Source organism: Bubalus kerabau, chromosome 3 (genome assembly GCF_029407905.1).
Source record: "Bubalus kerabau isolate K-KA32 ecotype Philippines breed swamp buffalo chromosome 3, PCC_UOA_SB_1v2, whole genome shotgun sequence".
In the NCBI taxonomy this organism is placed as follows: Eukaryota; Metazoa; Chordata; class Mammalia; order Artiodactyla; family Bovidae; genus Bubalus; species Bubalus kerabau.
The window spans coordinates 130,045,473-130,069,159 of NC_073626.1; the positions used below are offsets into that span (position 1 = coordinate 130,045,473).

The following is a 23,687-nucleotide window of genomic DNA, read 5'->3' on the forward strand; positions in this document are numbered from 1 at the left end:
GGAATATCGATGGGTGGTGATGGGAAGAGCAGTACAGGAGTATATAGACACAAAGTTGAATTTAAGAAGTTTCTAAATAGATAAAATTTTATTTCCTCAAAGATTTCCTTTTATTTTATCTTCTCTTTTAAAACTTTCTCAAATAATCTAGCCACCAATCTCAGCTTCTCATATTTCAGAAATCTCTAAGGCTTTTCATTATGAATTTTACCTTTTCTACCCAACAAAGATTTTACACCTTCTAGATAATTCAATTAAGAAGGACTATTCATAATCTAAAGATTTAGTAGATTTAGCATATTTAGATTTGACAATCTTAAGTGATTCTTTTGGAGGATATGGTCCCCTGACCAAAGCTTAAGGTAAAAACAAGCTCCGTATGCCTGACCCCTGCTCCTTGGATGTTACTCTCTGACTCTTTGATCATCTGTGAGCACTCTCCCTCCTCCCTCCTCCACCCCCTCCTCCCCACACACACCAATTGCATCAGTGGCACCTACCTTAGGCTCAGTTTGGACCTGTTTTGTGTTAATGATTCCCTCTTTGTTCTTTCATTTCATGATGCTACTTCTGAAAAATTGAAGGCTGGCCTGCCTAATACATCTTGGTGAAGAAAATATGTTGAAAACAGTATATTAGAAAGAATGATACAATGAGAGTAGAAATGAAATGAATGAAGTGAAGTAGCTCAGTCATGTCCAACTCTTTGCGACCCATGGACTGTAGCCTACAAGGCTCATCCGTCCATGGAATTTTCCAGGCAAGAATACTGGAGTGGGTTGCCATTTTCTTCTCCAGGAGATCTTCCCGACCCAGGGATTGAACCTGAGTCTCCCACATTGTAGGCAGATGCTTTACCATCTGAGCCACCAATGAGAGTAGAGCCCAGTGTAAATTCAACAGACATAAAACCATAACATGATACTTAAAAGCATGGGTTAGGATCAAGTAGTGGGAAAGGGAGAAAAAAAGTAAAGTGAATATATATCTAAGAGATCTTTCTAAGCAATGGCAACAAAAAATAGGACTTATAACTTTCACCTTTTCTCTAAACAAAAATTTATTGGAAATTTACATCGTCCCTGATGTTAAGTACTATAATTTAAAAAAATCCTTGCTCAGCATGACACTTTATAGTTTACATATGAGTAGTATATCATATGGAGAAAGCAATGGCACCCCACTCCAGTACTCTTGCCTGGAAAATCCCATGGATGGAGGAGCTTCGAAGGCTGCAGTCCCTGGGGTCGCTAAGAGTCGGACACGACTGAGCGACTTTACTTTCACTTTTCACTCTCATGCATTGGAGAAGGAAATGGCAACCCACTCCAGTGTTCTTGCCTGGAGAATCCCAGGGGCCGGGGAGCCTGGTGAGCTGCCATCTATGGGGTCGCGCAGAGTCGGACACAACTGAAGTGACTTAGCAGCAGCAGCAGCAGTATATCATATAGCTTCTATCTAAGGAGCTTAGGAAACATTTTTAATTCGATTAAGTCATTGATAAATTAAAGTTAAGAATGCTATGCTATGCTATGCTAAGTCACTTCAGTTGTGTCCGACTCTGTATGACCCCATAGACGGCAGCCACCAGGCTCCCCCGTCCCTGGGATTCTCCAGGCAAGAACACTGGAGTGGGTGGTCATTTCCTTCTCCAATGCATGCAAGTGAAAAGTGAAAGCGAAGTCGCTCAGTCGTGTCCGACTCTTAGCGACCCCATGGACTGCAGCCTACCAGGCTCCTCCATCCATGGGATTTTCCAGGCAAAAGTACTGGAGTGGGGTGCCATCACCTTCTCCTAAAGTTAAGAATAGAAAAGTAATAATAAAAAAAATAAAGCAAAGCAATCAATTGTGAACATGCTATTCCTAACCTGAAAAAAAAAAAAAAAAAAAAATCAGTGGCAGTAGGGAAAAGGAAGTAATCAGAGAGAAAAAATATTTGGGAAAGTATGTATATATTTTTCTATTTGATCTGTGTTTTTTATTGACTTTTATTGGAGTGTAGTTGCTTTACACTGTTGTGTTAGTTTCTATTGTACAGCAAAGTAAATTAGCCATGTGTGTACATATATCCTCTTTTTTAGATTTCCCTCCATTTAGGTCACCAGAGAGCATCAAATAGACTTCCCTATGATATACAGTGGTCTGGTATTCCCATCTCTTTCAGAATTTTCAACAGTTTATTGTGATCTACACAGTCAATGGCTTTGGCATAGTCAATAAAACAGAAATACATGTTTTTCTGGAACTCTCTTGCTTTTTCCATGATCCAGCGGATGTTGGCAATTTGATCTCTGGTTCCTCTGCTTGAACATCAGGAAGTTCACGGTTCACATATTGCTGAAGCTTGGCTTGGAGAATTTTGAGCATTACTTTACTAGTGTGTGAGATGAATGCAATTGTGCGGTAGTTTGAGCATTCTTTGGCATTGCCTTTATTTGGGATTGGAATGATAACTGACCTTTTCCAGTCCTGTGGCCACTGCTGCATTCTCCAAATTTGCTGGCATATTGAGTGCAGCACTTTCACAGCATCATCTTTCAGGAAATTTGTATGCAGGTTTCTCTTGAGAAATTTGTATGCAGGTCAGGAAGCAACAGTTAGAACTGGATATGGAACAACAGACTGGTTCCAAATAGGAAAAGGAGTACATCAAGGCTGTATATTGTCACCCTGCTTATTTAACTTATATGCAGAGTACATCATGAGAAACGCTGGACTGGAAGAAACACAAGCTGGAATCAAGATTGCCAGGAGAAATATCAATAACCTCAGATATGCAGATGACACCACCCTTATGGCAGAAAGTGGAGAGGAACTAAAAAGCCTCTTGATGAAGGAGAAAGTGGAGAGTGAAAAAGTTGGCTTAAAGCTCAACATTCAGAAAACGAAGATCATGGCATCCAGTCCCATCACTTCATGGGAAAGAGATGGGGAAACAGTGGAAACAGTGTCAGACTTTATTTTTGGGAGCTCCAAAATCACTGCAGATGGTGATTGCAGCCATGAAATTAAAAGATGCTTACTCCTTGGAAGGAAAGTTATGACCAACCTAGATAGCATATTCAAAAGCAGAGACATTACTTTGCCAACAAAGGTTCGTCTAGTCAAGGCTATTGTTTTTCCTGTGGTCATGTATGAATGTGAGAGTTGGACTGTGAAGAAGGCTGAGCACCAAAGAATTGATGCTTTTGAACTGTGGTGTTGGAGAAGACTCTTGAGAGTCCCTTGGACTGCAAGGAGATCCAACCAGTCCATTCTGAAGGAGATCAGCCCTGGGATTTCTTTGGAAGGAATGATGCTCAAGCTCAAACTCCAGTACTTTGGCCACCTCATGCGAAGAGTTGACTCATTGGAAAAGACTCTGATGCTGGGAGGGATTGGGGGCAGGAGGAGAAGAGGACAACAGAGGGTGAGATGGCTGGATGGCATCACTGACTTGATGGACGTGAGTCTGGGTGAACTCCGGGAGTTGGTGATGGACAGGGAGGCCTGTGATTCATGGGGTCGCAAAGAGTCGGACACGACTGAGCGACTGAACTGAATGATATACAGTAAGTTCTCATTAGTTATCTATTTAAAATATTTTGTACATCAGTTCAGTTCAGTCGCTCAGTCATGTCTGAATCTCTGCTATCCCATGGTCTGCAGCATGCCAGCTTTCCCTGTCCATCAGCAACTCCTGGAGTTTACTCACACTAATGTCCATTGAGTCGGTGATGCCATCCAACCATCTCATCCTCTGTCATCCCCTTCTACTCCTGCCTTCAAACTTTCCCAGCATCAGGGTCTTTTCAAATGAGTCAGCTCTTCACATCAGGTGGCCAAAGTATTGGAGTTTCAGCTTCAACATCAGCCATTCCAGTGAATACCCAGGACTGATCTCCTTTAGGATGGACTCCTGGATCTCCTTGCAATTCAAGGGACTCTCAAGAGTCTTCTTCAAGTCATAGTTCAAAAGTGTTAATTCTTCAGCACTCAGCTTTCTTTATAGTCGAACTCTCTCATCCATACATGATTACTGGAAAAACCATAGCCTTGACTAGATGGACCTTTGTTGCCAAAGTAATGTCTCTGGTTTTTAATGTGCTGTCTAGGTTGGTCATAACTTTTCTTCCAAGGAGCAAGTGTCTTTTAATTTCATGGCTGCAGTCACCATCTCCAGTAATTTTGGAGCCCCCAAAAATACAGTCTGTCACTGTTTCCATTGTTTCTTCATCTATTTGCCATGAAATGATGGGACTGGATGCCATGATCTTAGTTCTTTGAATTTTGTGTTTTAAGCCAGCTTTTTCACTCTTCTCTTTCTCTATCATCAAGACATATACAGTCCATGGAATTGTTCAGGCCAGAATACTGAGTGAGTAGCCTTTCCCTTCTCCAGGGGATCTTCCCAACTCAGGGATCAAACCCAGGTCTCCTGCTTTGCAGGTGAATTCTTTACTAGCTGAGCCACAAGGGAAGCCCATTTTAAATATTTTTATGTTTCTGTCAGTCCCAATTTATCAATTCATCCCACTCTGTCTTTCCTGTTTGGTAACCATAAGTTTGTTCTCTACAATTGGACCCTATTTCTGCTAGAAAAATGCTAGAGATGAACTTATTGCTGGGCAAGTATATTTTGGAGCCATTTTGTTTGGGCTAATTATGGGATACTTGTGTACAGGTGTTCTTAAAAAAACCAAGGAGGAAAGAGCTAAACTCACACAAGACAATCAACTGGGAGACTGGCCCTTGACAGTCTTTGATGCATTTCTGCCATCATTTTAGGGATGGGAAGCAAATGTTCAGACAGACAATGTGTACAGAGTCACACAGACTTCAGTCATGTTCAGTTTGGACACTGAATGGAGTGTGAAAAGAACAGAGAAACTTGTAGGTTGCTGAGCCATCCAGAATGAGTGATGTCTACCCCTGGCTGTACCACAGTGACTGCTGGACACCTAGAAAGGGGGGCTGCCCCAGATGCCGGACAGAATTATGGCTACCTATGCTGCCTTGTTCTTGTCTTGTTGTTGTTCAGTCGCTCAGTTGTGTCTGACTTTTTGTGACCCCATGGACTGCAGCATGCCAGGCTTCCCTGTCCTTCACCATCTCCCGGAGTTTGCTCAAAACCCACGTCCCTTGAGGCAGTGAGGCCATCCAGTCATCTTATCCTCTGTTGTCTGCTTCTCCACCTGCCTTCAGTTTTTCCCAGCATCAGGGTTTTTTTCTAATGAGTTGGCTCTTTGCATCAGGTGGCCAAAGTATTGTTATTGTCTTACTGGGTTTGATTATGATAAATTCCTAGCAAGCAACTTATAAGTGAAGATCAGTACCTCTAAACCAAGTCTTTCCTAAAATCTTGAATAGAATGATTTTTAAAGCCAAGAAAATATTCCAGAGCCATCTTGTTAATCCCTGGACAGGACCAGTCTCCTTTGTGATGCCCTGTCTACACCCCTATCCATTACCAGTCACGACTGTGAAGCAGTGAGGAGTGTATCCATTTCTACTATGGTAGAGGAATTGGTTAAAATTGCTTTTGCTATCTTGAAAGCCTGACAGAAACTCTGACACCTAGAATGTGCCCTGTTAAAGTCTGTTGATTGAACAAATGAACAGTTACCTCTGCCGTTTGCAGTGGAGGAATCTGAAACAATAAAGATAAAAATGAAAGCAATTCACAGTGAAGAGAAAAGAGGACCCAGGATTCCTGGATCCCAAGCAAAAGGTCTCCGGCATGTAACTCATCATACACATTAGGCACTTTATACAAATTAATGGATTGTCTTTTAACCCAAAGTACATGCTTGGCTTCTTGAACTTAGGGTCTATGTCCTTGACTTAATTCTGTCCTCCCATGGCAAAGAGCACAACCATGTGTATTCAGCAGATAATCAAAAGGCAAGTAGCACTGCATTATGGTGGAGATGGATGTCAGGACAGAGAAGGTTTGACCTTCCTTTAATGATTCATTTCAGAGAGCCATGTTTCTTGGTCTGCGCATTTTAGAGTAATTTATCTTTTAGGATTTCACTGTGGAAAACGGGGATAGGGTCAGAGTCAAGAGTAATATTATAGTATTTATTTGTGTTGTTTGCTAAGTGAAATTATAGGTAACAAGGTAAGAAAACAAATGAAGCTAAAAGCATGAATTGACACTTCTAAGCCTCATTGTAGGCACTACACAAAATGCCTGCTTTATGTCTTTTAAACAAAGTGGGCCATTAAGTGCATAATGCTAAGAGGAATTTTATCTCACCTATAAATACAGTGAATCCCTTAAGCTCCAAATCCCCATATACAGACAATTTACTCTGGTAATCAAGGCGATGCTCACAATTTAACTTCAGTTACCATCTGTAACTCTATTGGTATTTTAATAATAATGAATAAAAATATACATTGGCAAACAAAAACGTTACTTAAAGTAGAACCAGCTTAAAGAGTCAATGATAATTTCTCAGAAGCTGTGTAAATATCATATTTATTCAGAATTCTCTTCTGTGTCTTTACCTTTTAATTAATGTCAAAGAAGACCTTTAATATTTACACATACATGTATATTGAGGGGAAAACTATCCCCACTTATTCCAAAGAAAATGCTTCCCATGAATATGCCTACAAACATTAATAAGGAAACAGATACATTTCTTTCACTTATTCTCCCTTTGCGGGCTTTCCTCCCCTCTTTTGGTGGAGTGTCAAAGAAGTAAAGAAGGCAAGAATAAATGAGAAAGAATGCAAATTCTTATGAGAATTATGCACTATTTTTCAAAGTTTTTCTGTTATCCAGGAAATGAAACTATACCCTTCCTTTAGCAGAAAATAAATCATTTGTTAAAACAAATCCTATGAAGAATGATATAACTAATGGTTACCAGACTTATGCACAGGTGGCATAATTCTGACCTAGTGGTCACCATCTGGGGTTGAGCAAACTTGAATTTCTACCCGGGCCAGTCCGTTAATTAACTGACCAGTCCTAAGCAGGCCTGTCATCTCCTACACCCCGAGGTCTTCGTTTGTAATTGAAGGGATTGAATTCCTTACTTTCAGAGGTTCCTTCTGGTTTAAACACCATCTCAGTCTGTGAATGTAGGGCTACATCATTTGCAAATAGGACTAGGAGCATCCAACATCCATTGATTGGAAGAGCTGGATGTTATAATACGAATGGTCACATTTATACTTATGGATTTTTATCTGCCTGGCTTGAGATGCATTTTGAGGTGGCCTTTATGGTGTAAAAGAAAACAAGACAACCATAAAATTATCTGTTGAAGAAAAATGGAGAATAGAAATGTGAATTGTTGGTGTTCTGTCGCTAAACTGTGTCCGACTCTTTTGTGACTCCATGGACTGATACCCTTCAGGCTCCTCTGTCCATTGGTTTTCCCAGGCAAGAATCCTGGAGTGGGTTGTCATTTCCTTCTCCAAGGGATCTTCCTGACTCAGGGGTTGAACCCATGTCTCATGCATTGACGAGCAGATTTTTTACGGCTGAACCAACAGAGAGGCTCCAAAAATGTGAATAGAAGTTTGCATTTTAACTAGGGTTTTAATTCCCCCTGATTTTTGCAGCACATCTTTGAATGGTCTTTTTCAGGGAATATTTTGAAAATATTCTACTATGCCAATGGATCTGTGAAGCATGGTTCATTTCTAGAAAACTAGTCATGGTGTCTCTCAGTTTCCATGTTCCACAGGAAACCTGACTTCTAGTCCCGCCTTATGTTTTTCCTACATTTCAAACATCTCTCTCCCTCCTCAGATTTCTTCACCCTTTCCTCTCTCTTCCTGTAAATACAGATAAACATCCACCACACTTTCGGAAGTACCGACTGATGGATTTAGCATGCAAATACACTGTCAGAAGGCTGAGACATGAGTGGTGCCTAAAATTCAACAACATGGGCCTGCTTATTTAAAGCCTGAAGGGATGGTGAAACAGATGGTGCTTTGTGTCTTTCCTTCCCTGCCATGTGTTTACTGCGATCGGCCTAGTCTCAGAAAGGCTGCCAATCTGCAGAAGGGAAGGACTGCCTGGTGCAATGCTGTTTTCAACCCTTCTCTCCCTTCCACTTCTTTCCTTCTTCTCATCAGGTTGACCATAAACCTTTAGTGCAAAGAGCTTTTGGTGACATCAATTCTTGTGCAGGTTTTCTAACATAGACACGAGATTCTCAAGAATAAAATTGTTGAAAATGGTTGCTCTGGATTGCAAGCAGATATTACACACAATTAATATACTGTTTCCTGGGCTCATTCTGTGCTTTATCTTTTAAAGGGAACTTTGTCCATATCTTCTCATTCCATCTGTAAAGTGATTCTGTGGCTAGATGTGGCAGAGATAAGTCAATTTTGTGGGCTCATTGAATTGGAATATGTTTTCTGGAGTCACCAAGGCAAGAGAATAAACCCGTCTAGAATGGGAAGCCTGCAACCTTAGTCATCCTGACGCTGTCCATGGTACCAAGTGGTCCCAAAGGCAGAATTTTTAAAAAATTAATTACAGTTCACTCTTGAAGAATATAGGCTGAGGGCTGAATACCCCAAATACATTGGGAAAATCAGATTCTGCATCTGTGTTTTCAACCAACCATGGACTTTTAGCACCATACTTCATATTTATTGGAAAAAAAAAAAAACCTCTAATAATCTAAATGGGAAAATAATTTGGAAAATGGTACATGTGTATGTATAACTGACTCACTTTGGTGTAAGCCTGAAATTAGAACAACATTGTGAGTCAGATACACTCCAATAAAAAATAATTATTTTTTTAGAAAATATATATTAAATTTTAAAACTCAAAAAAATAAAAAATAAAAAAGTATACTCCTCTCTAAAATAATTCTGATACAAGTGGACCCATACTATTCAAACCCATGTTATTTAAGTGTCAACTGTGCTGTCCTCATTTATGCTGTATTGTTTTTCCTCTTTGTGCTTGTGTGTGTGCTAGTCATTCAGTTGTGTCTGACTCTTTGAGACCCCATGGACTGTAGTCCATCATCAGTCTCCTCTGTTAATGGAATTCTCCAAGCAAGAATACTAGAGTGGGTTGCCATTCCCTTCTCCAGGGCATCTTCCTGACCCAGGAATTGAACCTGGGTCTTGTGCATTGCAGGCAGATTCTTTACCATCTGAGCCACAGAGGAAACCCTTCCCCTGTTTAGGACAGGTCTAAAAATAATGCACATTGCTGGATTGAGAATGCTTATATAAACAAATTCTTAATTCCTAACGACAAAGGGTAATTTGATTACCACTTTGAGTCTTGGTCTATTCTCAGTTTAGGTGAGTTGTCAAGTCTGTTCATTTGATATAAAGAAGAAAAAGGAAAGTACTTATTGGCCTGAGAGGGAAGGTCTTTCTTCCTTTCTCATTGGAAACTTTCTGATTCTTATCACTTTCAGAGATAGGAGAGCGATAGCTCAGTCTCCTTTTCTAAAAGCCACTGCAGTGTCCTGGGTCCATGAGAAAAGATGTTCTGATGAATCTCCTCTGGACCTTTCTATTAACACAGATTGTTTCCAACGGGTTTACCAATACCCAAAATGGAAACATTGACCCTCACAAATGGAGATACAAGGAAGGTACATTTCAGAAAAGGAACTGGGCCATGGAGAAATAGTCGCTGGTGTCAGGAGGCCAGTGGGCATGAACGCTTCTCCCAAGACCTGGTGGAAAAGGGCACTCACTGCACAGGGGTGGAGGAGATGAGAAAGACTATTCACCTGGATGTCTGAGCCATTAAGTACCCGTGAAACTGACTTGGGTGTAATGATGAAATTCTCCTCAACTGTCTCATCCATTTATTGAATTTGATTATGTCCTCATATTTCTAAACAGTCTCTGAACTTCTTGAAGTCTGAGATTCAGTTTTACTCAAATGTATCTCCAATGCCTATTTAAGGTCAAGCATAATGTGGGACCCTATAAATATTTATTGGGCTGAATTACATTGAAATGATTAGATCACTTCAGTTTAGATTAGATCAATTCACTTAGGGAAAAAGTGGGATTAGGAAGCACAATACTCAAAAATGTCATCAGTGACACATGAAAAAAAACCCATAAAAGATCTAATAAAAATGTTAGCAGTACCAGCAAGATCCTACTGTATAATAAACTATAATGAAAAATAATATAAAAAATAACATATATGTATACATACAACTGAATCACTTTGCTGTATACCAGGAATTAACACAACATTGTAAATCCACTATCCATCAATTTAAAAATGTTGAAAAAAATGGTAACAGTGTTTTACACATGTTATATGTTTAAGAAATGCATAAATACTAGAATAAAAAGTTGTTGTTCAGTTGCCAAGTCATGTCTGACTGTTTGTGACCACATGGAATGCAGCACACCAAGCTTCCCTGTCTTTCACTATTTTCCAAAGTTTGCTCAAACTCGTATCCATTGAGTCAATGACACTATCCAACCATCTCAGATCTGTCACCCCCTTTTCCTTATGCCCTCTATCCTTCCCAGCATCAGAGTCTCATGGACTAGACTCTCCAGGCTCCCCATCCATCGTATTCTCCAGGCAAGAATACTAGAGTGTGTAGCCATTCTCTTTTCCAGGGGACATTCTCAACCCAAGGATCGCACCCAGATCTCCTGCATTGCAGGCAGATTCTTTACTGTCTGAGCCACCAGGGAAGCCCTAATAAATATGGCTCTTGGCTTTGGAAAGTTCTTCAGTTTGCTTCAGACTTCTCTGGTGGCTCAGATGGTAAAGCGGCTGCCTACAATGCGGGAGACCTGGGTACGATCCCTGTGTCGGGAGGATCCTCTGGAGAATGAAATGGCAACCCTCTCCAGTACTCTCACCTGGAAAACCCCATGGACGGAAGAGACTGGTAGGCTACAGTCCGTGGGGTTGCAAAGAGTCAGACACGACTGAGCGACTTCACCTTCCACCTTATCACCTTTCAGTTTGCTTCAGAAGTGGGTGTTAGAAGGGTTGTGAGTTATTTGGAAGGGTTATGTGTGTATTAGCCACTCAGTCATGTCCAAATGGAGTGGAGGGATGTTATCTGAAATTAGAGGGTAACTGTAGCCACTGTTGTGGGTAAGGTTCATAGCATAGCTGCAAAGAGAAATGCTTTGTGGAGTTTCGTGTATGTGTGTGTGTGCATGTGTATGGTATATTCCTCTGGGGCTCAGGTTCAGTTGGGCTCAAGCTTTGGCATTCATTGGTTTCCTGATGATAAATCCAGCATAAGCAAATGGAATATTTCCATTATGTTCAAATTGTTTTTAACATTAAATACAGTAGCAGATTCATGCTTCCCGACAAGTGTGTTGGAAGGGTGCATGCATCCCCCTCACCTGCATCTTAGCCTGCAATAATATGGCCCCTGAGTTCTGCTTTCTGTTTGCAGAATGACCATAACTGCAGAGATGCTCTTAGCTCTGATTTTAGTGTTATTACTCTTCATTTAGATTCTGGCTGTATTTTGTGTCTGTCAAATACCTCAAAATATTTTTCATACATTTGTGTTTGGGAAAAACTTAAAATATAATTTGCCAGTTAATTTTTTTTAGCACATTGAACAAATAAAAATTCAATCCTTATGTTTCTCATTAATTTTTGTGCAATTAGATGAAATACTGCTCTCTAAGAATTTGCTGGGTAAACAAGCATCCTCATAATCATATGTACATTTCCTTTTAAAAATGTCATCTCACCTCTTCCTGAGAGCCTTTGATACCACAAAGTTGACCTTCAAACTGAATAACGTTTCAAACTTGTTTTGACTGAGGTATATCTAGATTTCATGGACTCATTTTGCAGTATTCTCTAAGATCAATTGTACAAAAAAGTGGTAAGAGTGTTGGTACTGTTCTGTGGATTGACTGATTGATTCCTTCCTTTATTCATTCCTTCCTTTACTCATTTATTTCATTCTTTGCATAAACCTTTATTGAAAGCCTTTTATATGGCAGATTATTTGCTAAGATCCCACAAAGAGTATGTTACCTGTTGGTGAATGCAAATAAATGAATGATTGCAAACTCTTTGTGTGCTAAGTCACTTCAGTCATGTTCAACTCTTTGCCACGCTATGGACTGTAGCCCACCAGGCTCCTCTGTCCATGCAGAACCTCCAGGCAAGAATACTGGTGTGGGTTACCATTTCCTCCTCCAGGGGATCTTTCTGACCCAGGACTCAAACCCTGTCTCTTACATCTCCTGCATTGGCAGGCAGGTTCTTTACCACTAGCACCATCTGGGAAGCACCTAAAAACTAACTCTTTAGATGGCCAATATGCTGGTAAAGAGCAGAGTCCTGTACATGGGATTGAATAGTCAGGGCGATCAGAGGAGAATATCTACATTGTCAAGACCACATCTCTGTCCATGGGCCCCATCTGAACAGGATCAAAGAAGACTTAGAAAGACTATCTACCACATTTAGGGAAGACTGGAAGGGTAGCTATTGAAGGAAATGTCAGATTCAAGATTGTAAAAGATTGAGGGCTATTCTCTATTATTTCATAGAATAGATATGAATTATTAAAATTAGTAACTCATTTTCCAAAGACTTTCATGCAACTGGGAGTGAGGCATTCTAAATTATTGTGTCCCTCTAAATAAAACTATTACAAGAGTCTTTAGAAACTGAAGATGTGAGAGTAAACAGTGTTCCCCATTTTAAATATTCTCCCCTTTATAAAAAAAGCTCACTAGCCATAACTTGAGACTTTGCTCAAGTGGCTGATTAAAGAAATGAAGCGATAATTGGATTTTCAGTTAGACAAATCTGGGCAAAAATTTTGGCTACACTATTTTCTAGATTTCCGACCTTGGACAAACTACGAAATGTCTGAACTTGAGTTTCCCCAACTGTGAGAGATTTAACCTTAGTCTTTTCAAGGTTTTTGTGAGGAGGAGATGAAACACCACAAGGAAACAATGAGTACCAGCTTTGTTCAGAGCAGGTAGCTCATAAGTAGTGGTGGTTAATTCCTTGAGTCCTCTCTTAATGAAATACTTCTTGCTAATGAATTTTTTTCTCTCTCTCCTCTTTTGTTCTAGACAACTGTGATGACCCATTAGCATCCTTGCTCTCTCCAATGGCTTTTTCCAGTTCCTCAGACCTCACTGGTACTCACAGCCCAGCTCAGCTCAACCGAAGAGTTGGTGAGTAGGTGGCAAACTCTAAAGGCAAGTGCTGAATAAGCACACAGACCTCTCAATGTTCTGGAATCATGTCCAAGAGCAGTGTTCAAGAGAAGAATGGGTAGAGAGAGATTAAAATGGAATAAAACCATGCTTCCCAGCACATCATGCATATTCAAAGTATACTGGTTAGTGTTTCCCTAAATCCACCTTATTTTTCTTTGATTATCATAAGACGCCTTTGTGAAAAAAAATTTTAATTTGCCTTATTTTTATATTTCATGCATCAACATAAATAACTATCAAATATATTATTATTATAGCATTTTATCATAGAAAGAATGAAATCTATCAAGATTTTTTCTTCAGTAGTTTTAATTTTTACAATAAAATAACTGTTTATAGTTTTAAAAATATAAAACAGTATTAAGTGAAAGCTTTTAAATTCAAAAATATGTAATGCAACTCTCTAGAGACAGCTATGGTTAAAAGTTGATTGTGTATTCTTACAATATATGAGCAAAGGAAGAGCAGACACCTTTAACTAATGTTATATGAAATTCCTTTAACAAATATGGTGATGGATATCTAGAGAGATATAGTTAAATCATATTTATAATATATATATATATATAGTTCTGTAGTTGAATTTTTTAATTTCCAAAAGCTTTAAATATCTCATGATATTTATTTATTTACACATCTAGTGAACTCACTAAAGTCTTTTTCTAAGAGGTACACTGGTCTAGTAGAGTTCACGTTAATTGATCTTGACTATATTTTCCCACTTATATATGAGGTTAATCACATTAGTAAGTTTTCCAATGTTGATCCATCTTTATATTTGGGAGTTAAGTCCTAATTCATTGTCATGATATTGATATTGTTTTTATAAAGCAAAGAATGATTTAATTTGCTAGCACATCAATTTCTGAGTTTTTAAAGAGGCGAACTTTTTTTTATTTTATTTTATTTTATTTTTCCGACTGTGCTGGGTCTTCGTTGCAGCACGCAGGTTTTCTCTCACTGCAGCGTGTGGGCTTCTCTAGTAGAGGAACAAAGCCTCTAGAACATGTGAGCTCAATAGTTGCAGTTTTTGGGCTCAGTTGTCCTGTGGCCTGTAGGCTCTTAGTTCCCCAAATAGGAACTGAACCTGTGTCCCCGGAATTGACAGGTGAATTCTTAACCACTGGACCACTAGTTAATTAGTGGTCCACTAGTTAATTAGCCCCACTGTTGTTAGGGGCTGCCCAGTTGGCAAAGAGACCACCAGGGAAGTCCCTAATTTCTAGTTTTGAATCTCCATTCATAGTGAGTTTGATTTGTCATTTTTATTTATATATTATCAGTTGTTTCATACTACACATCACTGGATATTCTGGGGATAATGGAATCAATAATTTAAAACTTAGTGAATTCTATGTTTGTTGAGAAAGGAGTTTAAGAATGTTAATCTAAAGGGAAAAGAATAGCCAATCAAAGACTCAGGAAGAAAATATTGATAACAATTTTGTGCTCACAATGCCTTTTCATGAAGTCTCTGTGCCAAAGATTTTATAAAACATTTCACCTATATTACAGTATTTAGTCTCCACAAAGATACTGTAAGGTAAGCATTATTACCTTTTACCTTCAGGTAGGCTTTCTGAGGTTCAGAGAAGTTGCATAAGGTGCCTAAAATGATGAGATTAAGAAGGGAAAATGTATGTACTACAATTTAAGTCAGCTGAATCCACAGTTTTGCTCCTAACCACAACACTAGCAAATTGATTTATTAACACAGGTTAAAGAGGGATGTATTAGAAAGAAAAAAAGGAGTTTGGGAACTAATCTGCCAGAGTTCAAATGCTGAAGATGGTATTTGCTTACAGGTTCGGTTAGCAACTGCAGGTCGCTTACCTGCTCTCAACCCAGTTTCTTTTATCTGTAATGTGAACCAGTAATACCTGCCTTAAAGCCTCATGTGCACACAGAGAACAGACTCACATATTCAAAAGTTCCTTTTCACTGCAGGGTAGTGAGAGACTGGGACTGGGAGGTTCACTTATCATTTCAGTAAGAAACACAGGTTGGCAAGTTTTATTTATTTATTTATCTTTGCACTGGACCTTCACTGCTGTGTGTGGGCTTTCTCTAGTTGCAGTTCGCAGGCTTCTCATTGCAGTGGCTTCTCTTGTGGCAGAGCATGGGCTCTAGGACACACAGGTTCAGTAGTTGTGGCACACGGCTTTAGTTGCTCCAAGGCATGTGGAATCTTCCCAAACTAGGGATCGAACCCGAGTCCCCTGCACTGGAGGGTAGATTCTTATCCACTGGACCACCTGGGGATATCTGGCAGATTTTAATACAGGCTCTCCCATAGGGCATCCTGGGCCAGATTTGATCTTAGTCCCACCCAACTGTGCAGTGGCAGAAGGACATGATGGCCTCGGTAGCTTCTTGGGAGTTTCTGGGGAAGCTGTGAGTCTGGTAATAGGTCAGCTCCCCCAACTCACCCACCCTTATGAACAGATATTGAGAGAACACACATGTCTCTGCTTCATTATATTATCATTATCCTACTTACAGGGGAATCTGGGTGCCTGAGCCCAAGGCTAGCACACACGTAGGCAGAGAGGGAATTGACTTTTTCTTCTTCTCCCAGGTAGAGTCTGAATCAGGAACACTATGCAGGAGATACAGTCAGAGAGTCAGGATACAGTGGTCTAGAATCCACCATCCAGCACTGCTCCCAGGGCTGACAGCTTCCTTTCATTCACCAGGCTAACTGTAACCCTTAGCAGAAATTAAACACAGACTCAAGGAGATAGTAACTTACTAGTTCTCGTTCATGGCTGGACATCTGAATAACCTATGTGCTTAGTTGCTCAATCACAATTGAGCAATTGTCCAATTCTTCACAACCCTATGGACTATAGCCCACCAGGCTTCTCTGTCCATGGGGATTCTCCAGGCAAGAATACTGGAGTGGGTTGCCATGCCCTCCTCCAGGGGATCTTCCCAACCCAGGGATCGAACCCAGGTCTCCTGATTTGTAGGCATATTCTTTACCATCTGAGTCACCAGGGAAGCCCAAGAATACTAGAGTAAGTAGCCTATTCCTTATCCAGGGATCGGCCTGACCCAGGAATCAAACCAGGGTCTCCTGCATTGCAGGTAGATTCTTTACCAGCTGAGCAACCAATAGAGCTTCATAAGTAGCAATGCTGAGTCCCACCTTCCAGATATTCTGAATGGTCTGGGATGGGACCCAAGAACAAATATTGATAAATAAAATAAATACAAGCTTTCCAGGTGATTCTAAAATGCAACAAGAGTTGAAGGTTGCTACACTGAATGAATTTGTGAATAACATGTCTTCCTATTAATATTTATTGAATACCTACTATGTGCCAGGTTCTGCTAAAACTCTGGCACATAGCTGATAAAAATAGACACAAACCCTACTCAAAAAGAGTATACATGGATAACACAAATTATCATATAATGAATAGCTAACATTTGTGGTTAGTGATAATACTACTTTTATTATTCTGTCATATACATATTTATATATCTATGTGTGTATATGCATGTGCTCAGTCGTGTCCAATTATTTGCGACTCCATGGACTGTAGCCCACCAGGTTCCTCTGTCCATAGAATTTTCCAGGCAAGAATACTGTAGTGGGTTGCCATTTCCTATTCCAGGGGATCTTCCTCCCAGGGATCAAGCTAGCATCTCTTGTGACTTCTGCATTGGCAGACATATTCTTATCAGGACTGTGCCACCTGCGAAGTCCTATATATTTATATACACAATATAATTGATGTATTGTGTGGATTTTATACACACATATATGTATATTGTAGCATATATAAGGAGATTTAACACATTTGATTGGATATAATACATAGAGTCATATATATAGACAGAAAGGTAGATACATGCATGGTTAGTTTTATACATATATAAAACTAGTGTGTACATATATATATGTGTGTATTATACACAAGCCATATGTAATAAAATAAATATATAACGCATATCATGTATGCATATCTGGGTATATATAGTATTATGTGTACATATACATACATATGTATAATACATACATAGAATACAAGCATTATAGTATGATTATAATAAAAAAAGAAGTTATTTATTTTCTAAAATAAAGTTGAGAAAATTGTAATTTTTAACTTACATTGAAAAATATTACCATAAAGTAATAATTTGCCTCCTAAACACAGACTTTTGTGCCATCTGGCCTAGAAGTAGAACCCTGTCTAATGAACACTTTTTTCTACATGTCTTCCTTTAAAACTTTTTTTTTATTTTAGAAAACAAAAGACATCAAATATACCCAAAAGAGCAAACTGTGCCACCTGGTTTGAAATCTAGGATAATGTCAGATGTATCAAAACAAGGACATTTCAAAGAACATCTTGATTTCAATTTGAATTCTCCATTTAGTGTTTTCAACAACAAATTTGCAGCCAGGTGCTAAATAATTAAGCAATTATTTAGCACAAGAGACACTAGCTCGATCCCTGGGTCAGGAAGATGCCCTGGAGTAGAAAATGGCAACCCACTCTAGTACTCTTGCCTGGAAAATTCCATGGACAGAGAAGCCTGCTGGGCTACCGTCCAGAGTCACGAAGAATCGAACAAGACTGAGCTGCTAGTGTTGTCCTTATCAGGTTTGGACCCTCTGTGTATGGATGGATCCTGTGCCTAGTTCCTAATCCTTCTGTGAGCAGCTGTTGTCTACCAGCACACAGCTAAAAATCACAACAATATACTTAGCACTCACCATGAGCCATCACAGTTCTAAATCATTAAGGCATATAAACTTAATTCTCACAATTACTATCCATGTAGGTATTATTATTGTTATTATCTTGATTTCATAGATAAAAATGGTATGGTACAGCAAGGGAAAAAAAGAATACTAGAATAAAAACTCTAGATGGATACAAAACTAGTTGATGTCTTACAGGATAATAAAAATTATAGGGTTATACTTCTCTATTGGACAAACATTTATGAGTTAACATGCAACTTCATAACATTTAGGGCTTCCCTGGTGGCTCAGATGGTAAAGCATATGCCTGCAATGTGGGAGACCTGGGTTCAATCCCTGGGTCAGGAAGATCCCCTGGAGAAGGAAATCACAACCCACTCCAGTACTCTTGTCTGGAAAATTCCATGGATGGAGGAGCCTGGTGGGCTCCAGTCCATGGGGCCTCAAAGAGTTGGGCAAGACTGAGCGACTTCACTTTTCATAATATCTAAGGTCTAATAAGTTAGTGAATAGCAAAACCAAATGACAGGTACTTTCTCCTTGAGAATTAAGCAATCCTTGAGCAGACTTGTAAAAAATTGCCCCAGGATAATGTTGAAAGGGCAAATTGTAACTCTTTTTTGATTTCCAAGATTTATATTTTCTTTTAATATACTTCATTCACTCATTCATTGACTCACTTATCCCAAGATTTCACAACTTCCTTCTACACTATCTCATTCAGCCTTCTATGCATTTGTCAAGTAACTTGCTAGTTTTCTGCAGCAGATGAATCCACATTGTAAAATCCTTCACTTCTATAGAGCTAAGACTCCATCACTGAAATGAGTGTGCCCAGTGGCAACCTCCTGGGTCCTCACTGCTGAACTCTTTCGCAAAGATAAGCCCCTTGCAAGTCCTCAGACACCGTTTAAAACTGCCACATCCCCTGGGAATCATATACATCTTTGGCATGCACTGAACATAGGCAGTGAAGGACCACTTCACCTCCAGTGTGCTCAGAACTCAAGCATGCACATCTCTGACCTACACCAGGAAGAAAGGAGCCACATCTGCTAAAGCTGGCACATCTGAAGCAGAGATCAACTCAAAAGCTGAAAAGTATAGGAAAGGTGTGCAGACGGGTACCCTCAGACTGTGAATAAAGAAGTCTGAGTTCTGTTGGTGACAAACTCACCTTTCTGTTAGGAAACACACCCATGGAAGCAGTCTTTGACCTTAGATACTGCTGTGGCTGCTGAGGTCTGGGCAACTCATTGGACCAGGAGGGAGAAGAGATGGTTAAAAACCACTCTAGTAGTCTTCGCGCTGGTATCTCATCTAAGGAAGAAATTGGCCAAATGGAATGTTTGCTCTCACTTTCATACACTCCTCACATTTCACCCACACACAAAGAAAGAACAAGCAAAAAAAAGATCTAATTATTTTTGAAAGAAATGACAAAAGGCATTAAACTGGGGGTCAGATCACTATTAATGGAGGCTGCCAGGTCAATCTATATACTTGTGGCTTAGGAGGGATCTGATTTTGTCCAGTGTGATTTGTTTTGTGGCAAGAAATCTTTTGATCTGGGCTTAAAGTTGATTGGTCTGTGAGAAACCCTTACTGTCAGCAGGAAACATGGGAGCTGGTGATACAGCATGAAGCTGCTGGGCTGTGAGTTAGACCCACTTGAGAGAGAGGGGAAATTTTTACATCACACTATGTGATTAGAAGACAAACAGGAACATATGTCTTTGGGCACATGAGAGGGGAGGTTTGTATTTTTCTTTCCCATCCTTACCTCCCCCCCCCCCATCACCAATAGAATTTTGCAAATAATCACATTCATCATTTGCTCCTTGAAATTTTAGTTCTTCCTCCTCACTCAGTGTATTTTTGAGATGCTTGCTTGTGTTAGTTGAGATTGTGTTTCTGGCATGACAATTTTGTTGCCATGGAGAATTTGATTTTTTTTATGTCAAAGCATTTTCAGCTTCCTAGGCTCATGGAGGGATGGGGAGGCTTCAAAATCTTGCCTCCCTTTGGCACAGAATCAATACACATTTCTTCTTTCCCCCTTGGGCAGTGTTTGGGTTGCAAAAAGCTAAGGACCACTGAAGGTCTTTGGGATGTTGATTTTCATTTCAGTGTCTGGTCCCTCCTGAGGAGATGTGAATTGGGAATAATTCAGGAATCAGGGTCCTCACAATTAACATGATGTCAGCTGTCTGGGGACTTGTTCCAGACAGCTAGGTGACAATCCTGGGGACCCAATTTTACTGGCAGCAGTACAATGCCTGCTTGCAAAAGATAGTACTAGTCTACCAACTGGATTGATTCAGCCAGACGTGATGTGAATATGGTCTGATCTGTTCAAAAAGACAGTGTGGTGTACAGCAATGTGTCATTGCATTCTATTTTTTTCTCTTTGAAGGGCTCTCTCCTTCTTTTCAGCACCTTTTCTTTTTTCTTCTGTCCTGACTGTCCCCAGGCATGGCAGACATCAGGTTCTATGCTTGCCTTTGTTGCCTCATATGCACACTCTCTTCTCCAAGTGTGGACTCTGCATATTAACATGGGCATCACCTGGGAGCTTGTTGCAAATAAAGAATCTGAGAGTCTGCTCCAAAACTTCTGGATCAGAACCTGTGCTTTAAAAACTGCTGCAATAACATGTTTGAATTTGAGATGCATTGTGCTGGTCCATACCTGAAAATGCCCCTCTTTCAATTCTTAATCAAATTTGGCTAAGTCATTATAAATAAGGAATCATGCTAAAAAAAAAAATTAGCCTTTTTTTTAATCATCATGTCAGTACTCTAAGATGGTTGGCATTGTTATTAAAGATTAGGAAAGAGATTCAGAGAGGTCAAGTCACAACCTAAGGATATACAGCTAATTGTCAGTAGGACTTGCATCTGAATCTGTCTACCACATGTTCACTAATGTCTTTACTCATGTTAATCTGAGTTCTTTATCTAAATAGAAGTGTTGTTGACACAAGAGTCAATCCTTTCAGGTAATTTTGGCATTTCAGCTAGGGTTGTCAGTATTTTAACCGCACAGACTGGATATTCAGGCATCAAGGAAGAAAGAGAGACATAGACTCCATGGCCCTGAAAAATCATACTGTCTAATACACCTGTGGGCAAAACTAACCTGACCTACATATTTAAATAATGCCCTAGGCCTCTTCTCTTAGAGGACAGCTATGGATCATTGAGAGTACAGCATAGAAATCTTCTCCTATTTAATAGGAGCCTTGGGACCTTGTCTCAAATGTAGACAAATACAATGTGATGACCCTCTCTCTATTCAGGCAAGATCATTGCAAAATTAAATTCTGTTAAGAGGGAAAGGAGGAATCTTATGAATACTTTTGCTCACTAATGATATGATGCTTCTTTGACTCTGCTACTGCTGCTGTTGCTGCTGAGTCACTTCAGTTGTGTCCGACTCTGTGCGACCCCATAGATGGCAGCCCACCAGGCTCCCCCTTCCCTGGGATTTTCCAGGCAAGAACCCTGGAGTGGGTTGCCATTTCCTTCTCCAATGCATGAAAGTGAAAAGTGAAAGGGAAGTCGCTCAGTTGTGTCCGACTCTTCGCAACCCCACGGACTGTAGCCTACCAGGTTCCTCCATCCATGGGATTTTCCCAGGCAAGAGTACTGAAGTGAGTTGCCATTGCCTTCTCCGTCTATGACTCTAAACATCAGTATTTGCCACAACAAAGGTAATACATAAACCATGCAATTCACCCTTTATTTTGCTCCTGTGACTGATCACTTCTCTTGAAATCCCAACTTCATATTATTTCTACAAGGCAACCTTTAACATGCTAGTCAGTGAATCACCAATCTGATGTTGCCAAGATAATAATTTGCAAAGCGACAAGCTCTGCAATTCATCAGCTTACTGCTCTTAACTTAAAACATTGTAACTTAAAGATATAGTAGTGAAATTAAAAGCTGGAAAACTCATGACATATATTTGTCTAGTGATTGGAAGTGTACTACTGTATTGACAATGAATGTCACAGCCAAGTGGAAAGAAGTTGCATTTTAATAGTGTATTGTTTGGTGGATACTCTTGCTTTGTCTAACAAGCAGTTCATTTGCTCAATTCCTGTAGAAGATGGCTTTTTCCTAAGACATTGTAGAAATGGTATTAAAAAGATGAGCTAAGAAAAATAAATAAATAAATAAATTTTATAAAGATGAGATCAGGATTACTGAATGCACTATATGGACTGAAAATGGTGACACATAACTAACACTAAGGAAGCAGGATAGTTGATATGAATGTTCAATTCATCTTTCTCTAGGGTTCAAGTTTAAATGCCCCTTATCCTATGGTTCTCCCTTCTCTAGGGCCCATTCCAAGTGCTTCAAACTACACTTATCTGACTTATAGTATTCATTTGTGCAGTCAGTTGATTATGTCTCAGTTTTATTTTTCTAATCAATATAAATTTTTTACAAAAATCCATATTTTATAAAATAATTTTTATCATTTGTTTTGCTTAGGACTTGCTTCTAATAAATCTCTTCCACAAATATATCCAGAGCAATTAATTATTATCCCTGGGATATATTTCTGTGAGTAATTGAGAGTGTAAGTAACAGAAAACTCACGAGTGTGAAAAATTCACTAGAATAAAAAATACTAAATTACTCGAACTAGGCACATGGAAATTGAGAAGTGTCTGTACTTCAATTTCTTGAACATTGTGGTAATTACAAGGGTATTCATCCTGAAATCATTTAAGCTAAATATTTGCTGGGTGGGATTTTTCTATATCTGTGTTTTGTTTCACATTTTTAAAAAGAATTAAAAATAAAATCTATTACTCTGAGTTCAGTTCAGTCCAGTTCAGTCACTCAGTCCTGTCCAACTCTTTGCGACACCATGAATTGCAGCACTCCAGGCCTCCCTGTCCATCACCAACTCCCGGAGTTCACTCACTTGATGCACTCATGTGTATCAAGTCGGTGAAGCCATCCAGACATATCACCCTCTGTCGTCCCCTTCTCCTCCTGCCCCCAATCCCTTCCAGCATCAGAGTCTTTTCCAATGAGTCAGCTCTTCACATCGGGTGGCCAAAGTATTGGAGTTTCAGCTTTAGCATCAGTCCTTCCAATGAACACCCAGGACTGATCTCCTTTAGAATGGACTGGTTGGAACTCCTTGCAGTCCAAGGGACTCTCAAGAGTCTTCTCCAACACCAAAGTTCAAAAGCATCAGTTCTTCTGCACTCAGCTTTCTTGACAGTCCAACTCTCACATCCATACATGTTGACTAGACGGACCTTTGTTGGCAAAGTAATGTCTCTGCTTTTCAATATGCTATCTAGGTTGGTCATAACTTTCCTTCTAAGGAGTAAGCATTTTTTAATTTCATGGCTGCAGTCACCATCTGCAGTGATTTTGGAGCCCAAAAAATAAAGTCTGACTCTGTTTCCCCATCTATTTGCCATAAAGTGATGGGACCAGATGCCATGATCTTCATTTTCTGAATGTTGAGCTTTAAGCCAACTTTTTCACTCTCCTCTTCTACTTTCATCAAGAGGCTTTTTAGTTCCTCTTCACTTTCTGCCATAAGAGTGGTCTCATCTGCTTATCTGAGATTATTGATATTGAGATATCTGAGATTATTGATAATCAAGATTCCCCCGGCAATCTTGATTCCAGCTTGTGCTTCTTCCAGTCCAGCGTTTCTCTGCATATAAGTTAAATAAAAGTAATTTCTCAAGGAGGACAGGCTCCAGGGCTGATGAATTCAGTTAAATGATT

General features: G+C 39.6%; 1 protein-coding gene across 2 annotated transcripts in view; it reads left to right on the forward strand.

The window, feature by feature from the left end:
• CNTNAP5 (contactin associated protein family member 5) overlaps nt 1-23,687 on the forward strand; it is a 1,047,625-nt gene that overhangs the window by 216,857 nt on the left and 807,081 nt on the right. For both annotated transcript variants that reach the window (XM_055572939.1, XM_055572940.1), the window contains exon 2: nt 13,044-13,148. In XM_055572939.1, the coding sequence (XP_055428914.1) occupies nt 13,044-13,148 (105 nt within the window). The remainder of the gene's footprint in view (nt 1-13,043; nt 13,149-23,687) is intronic.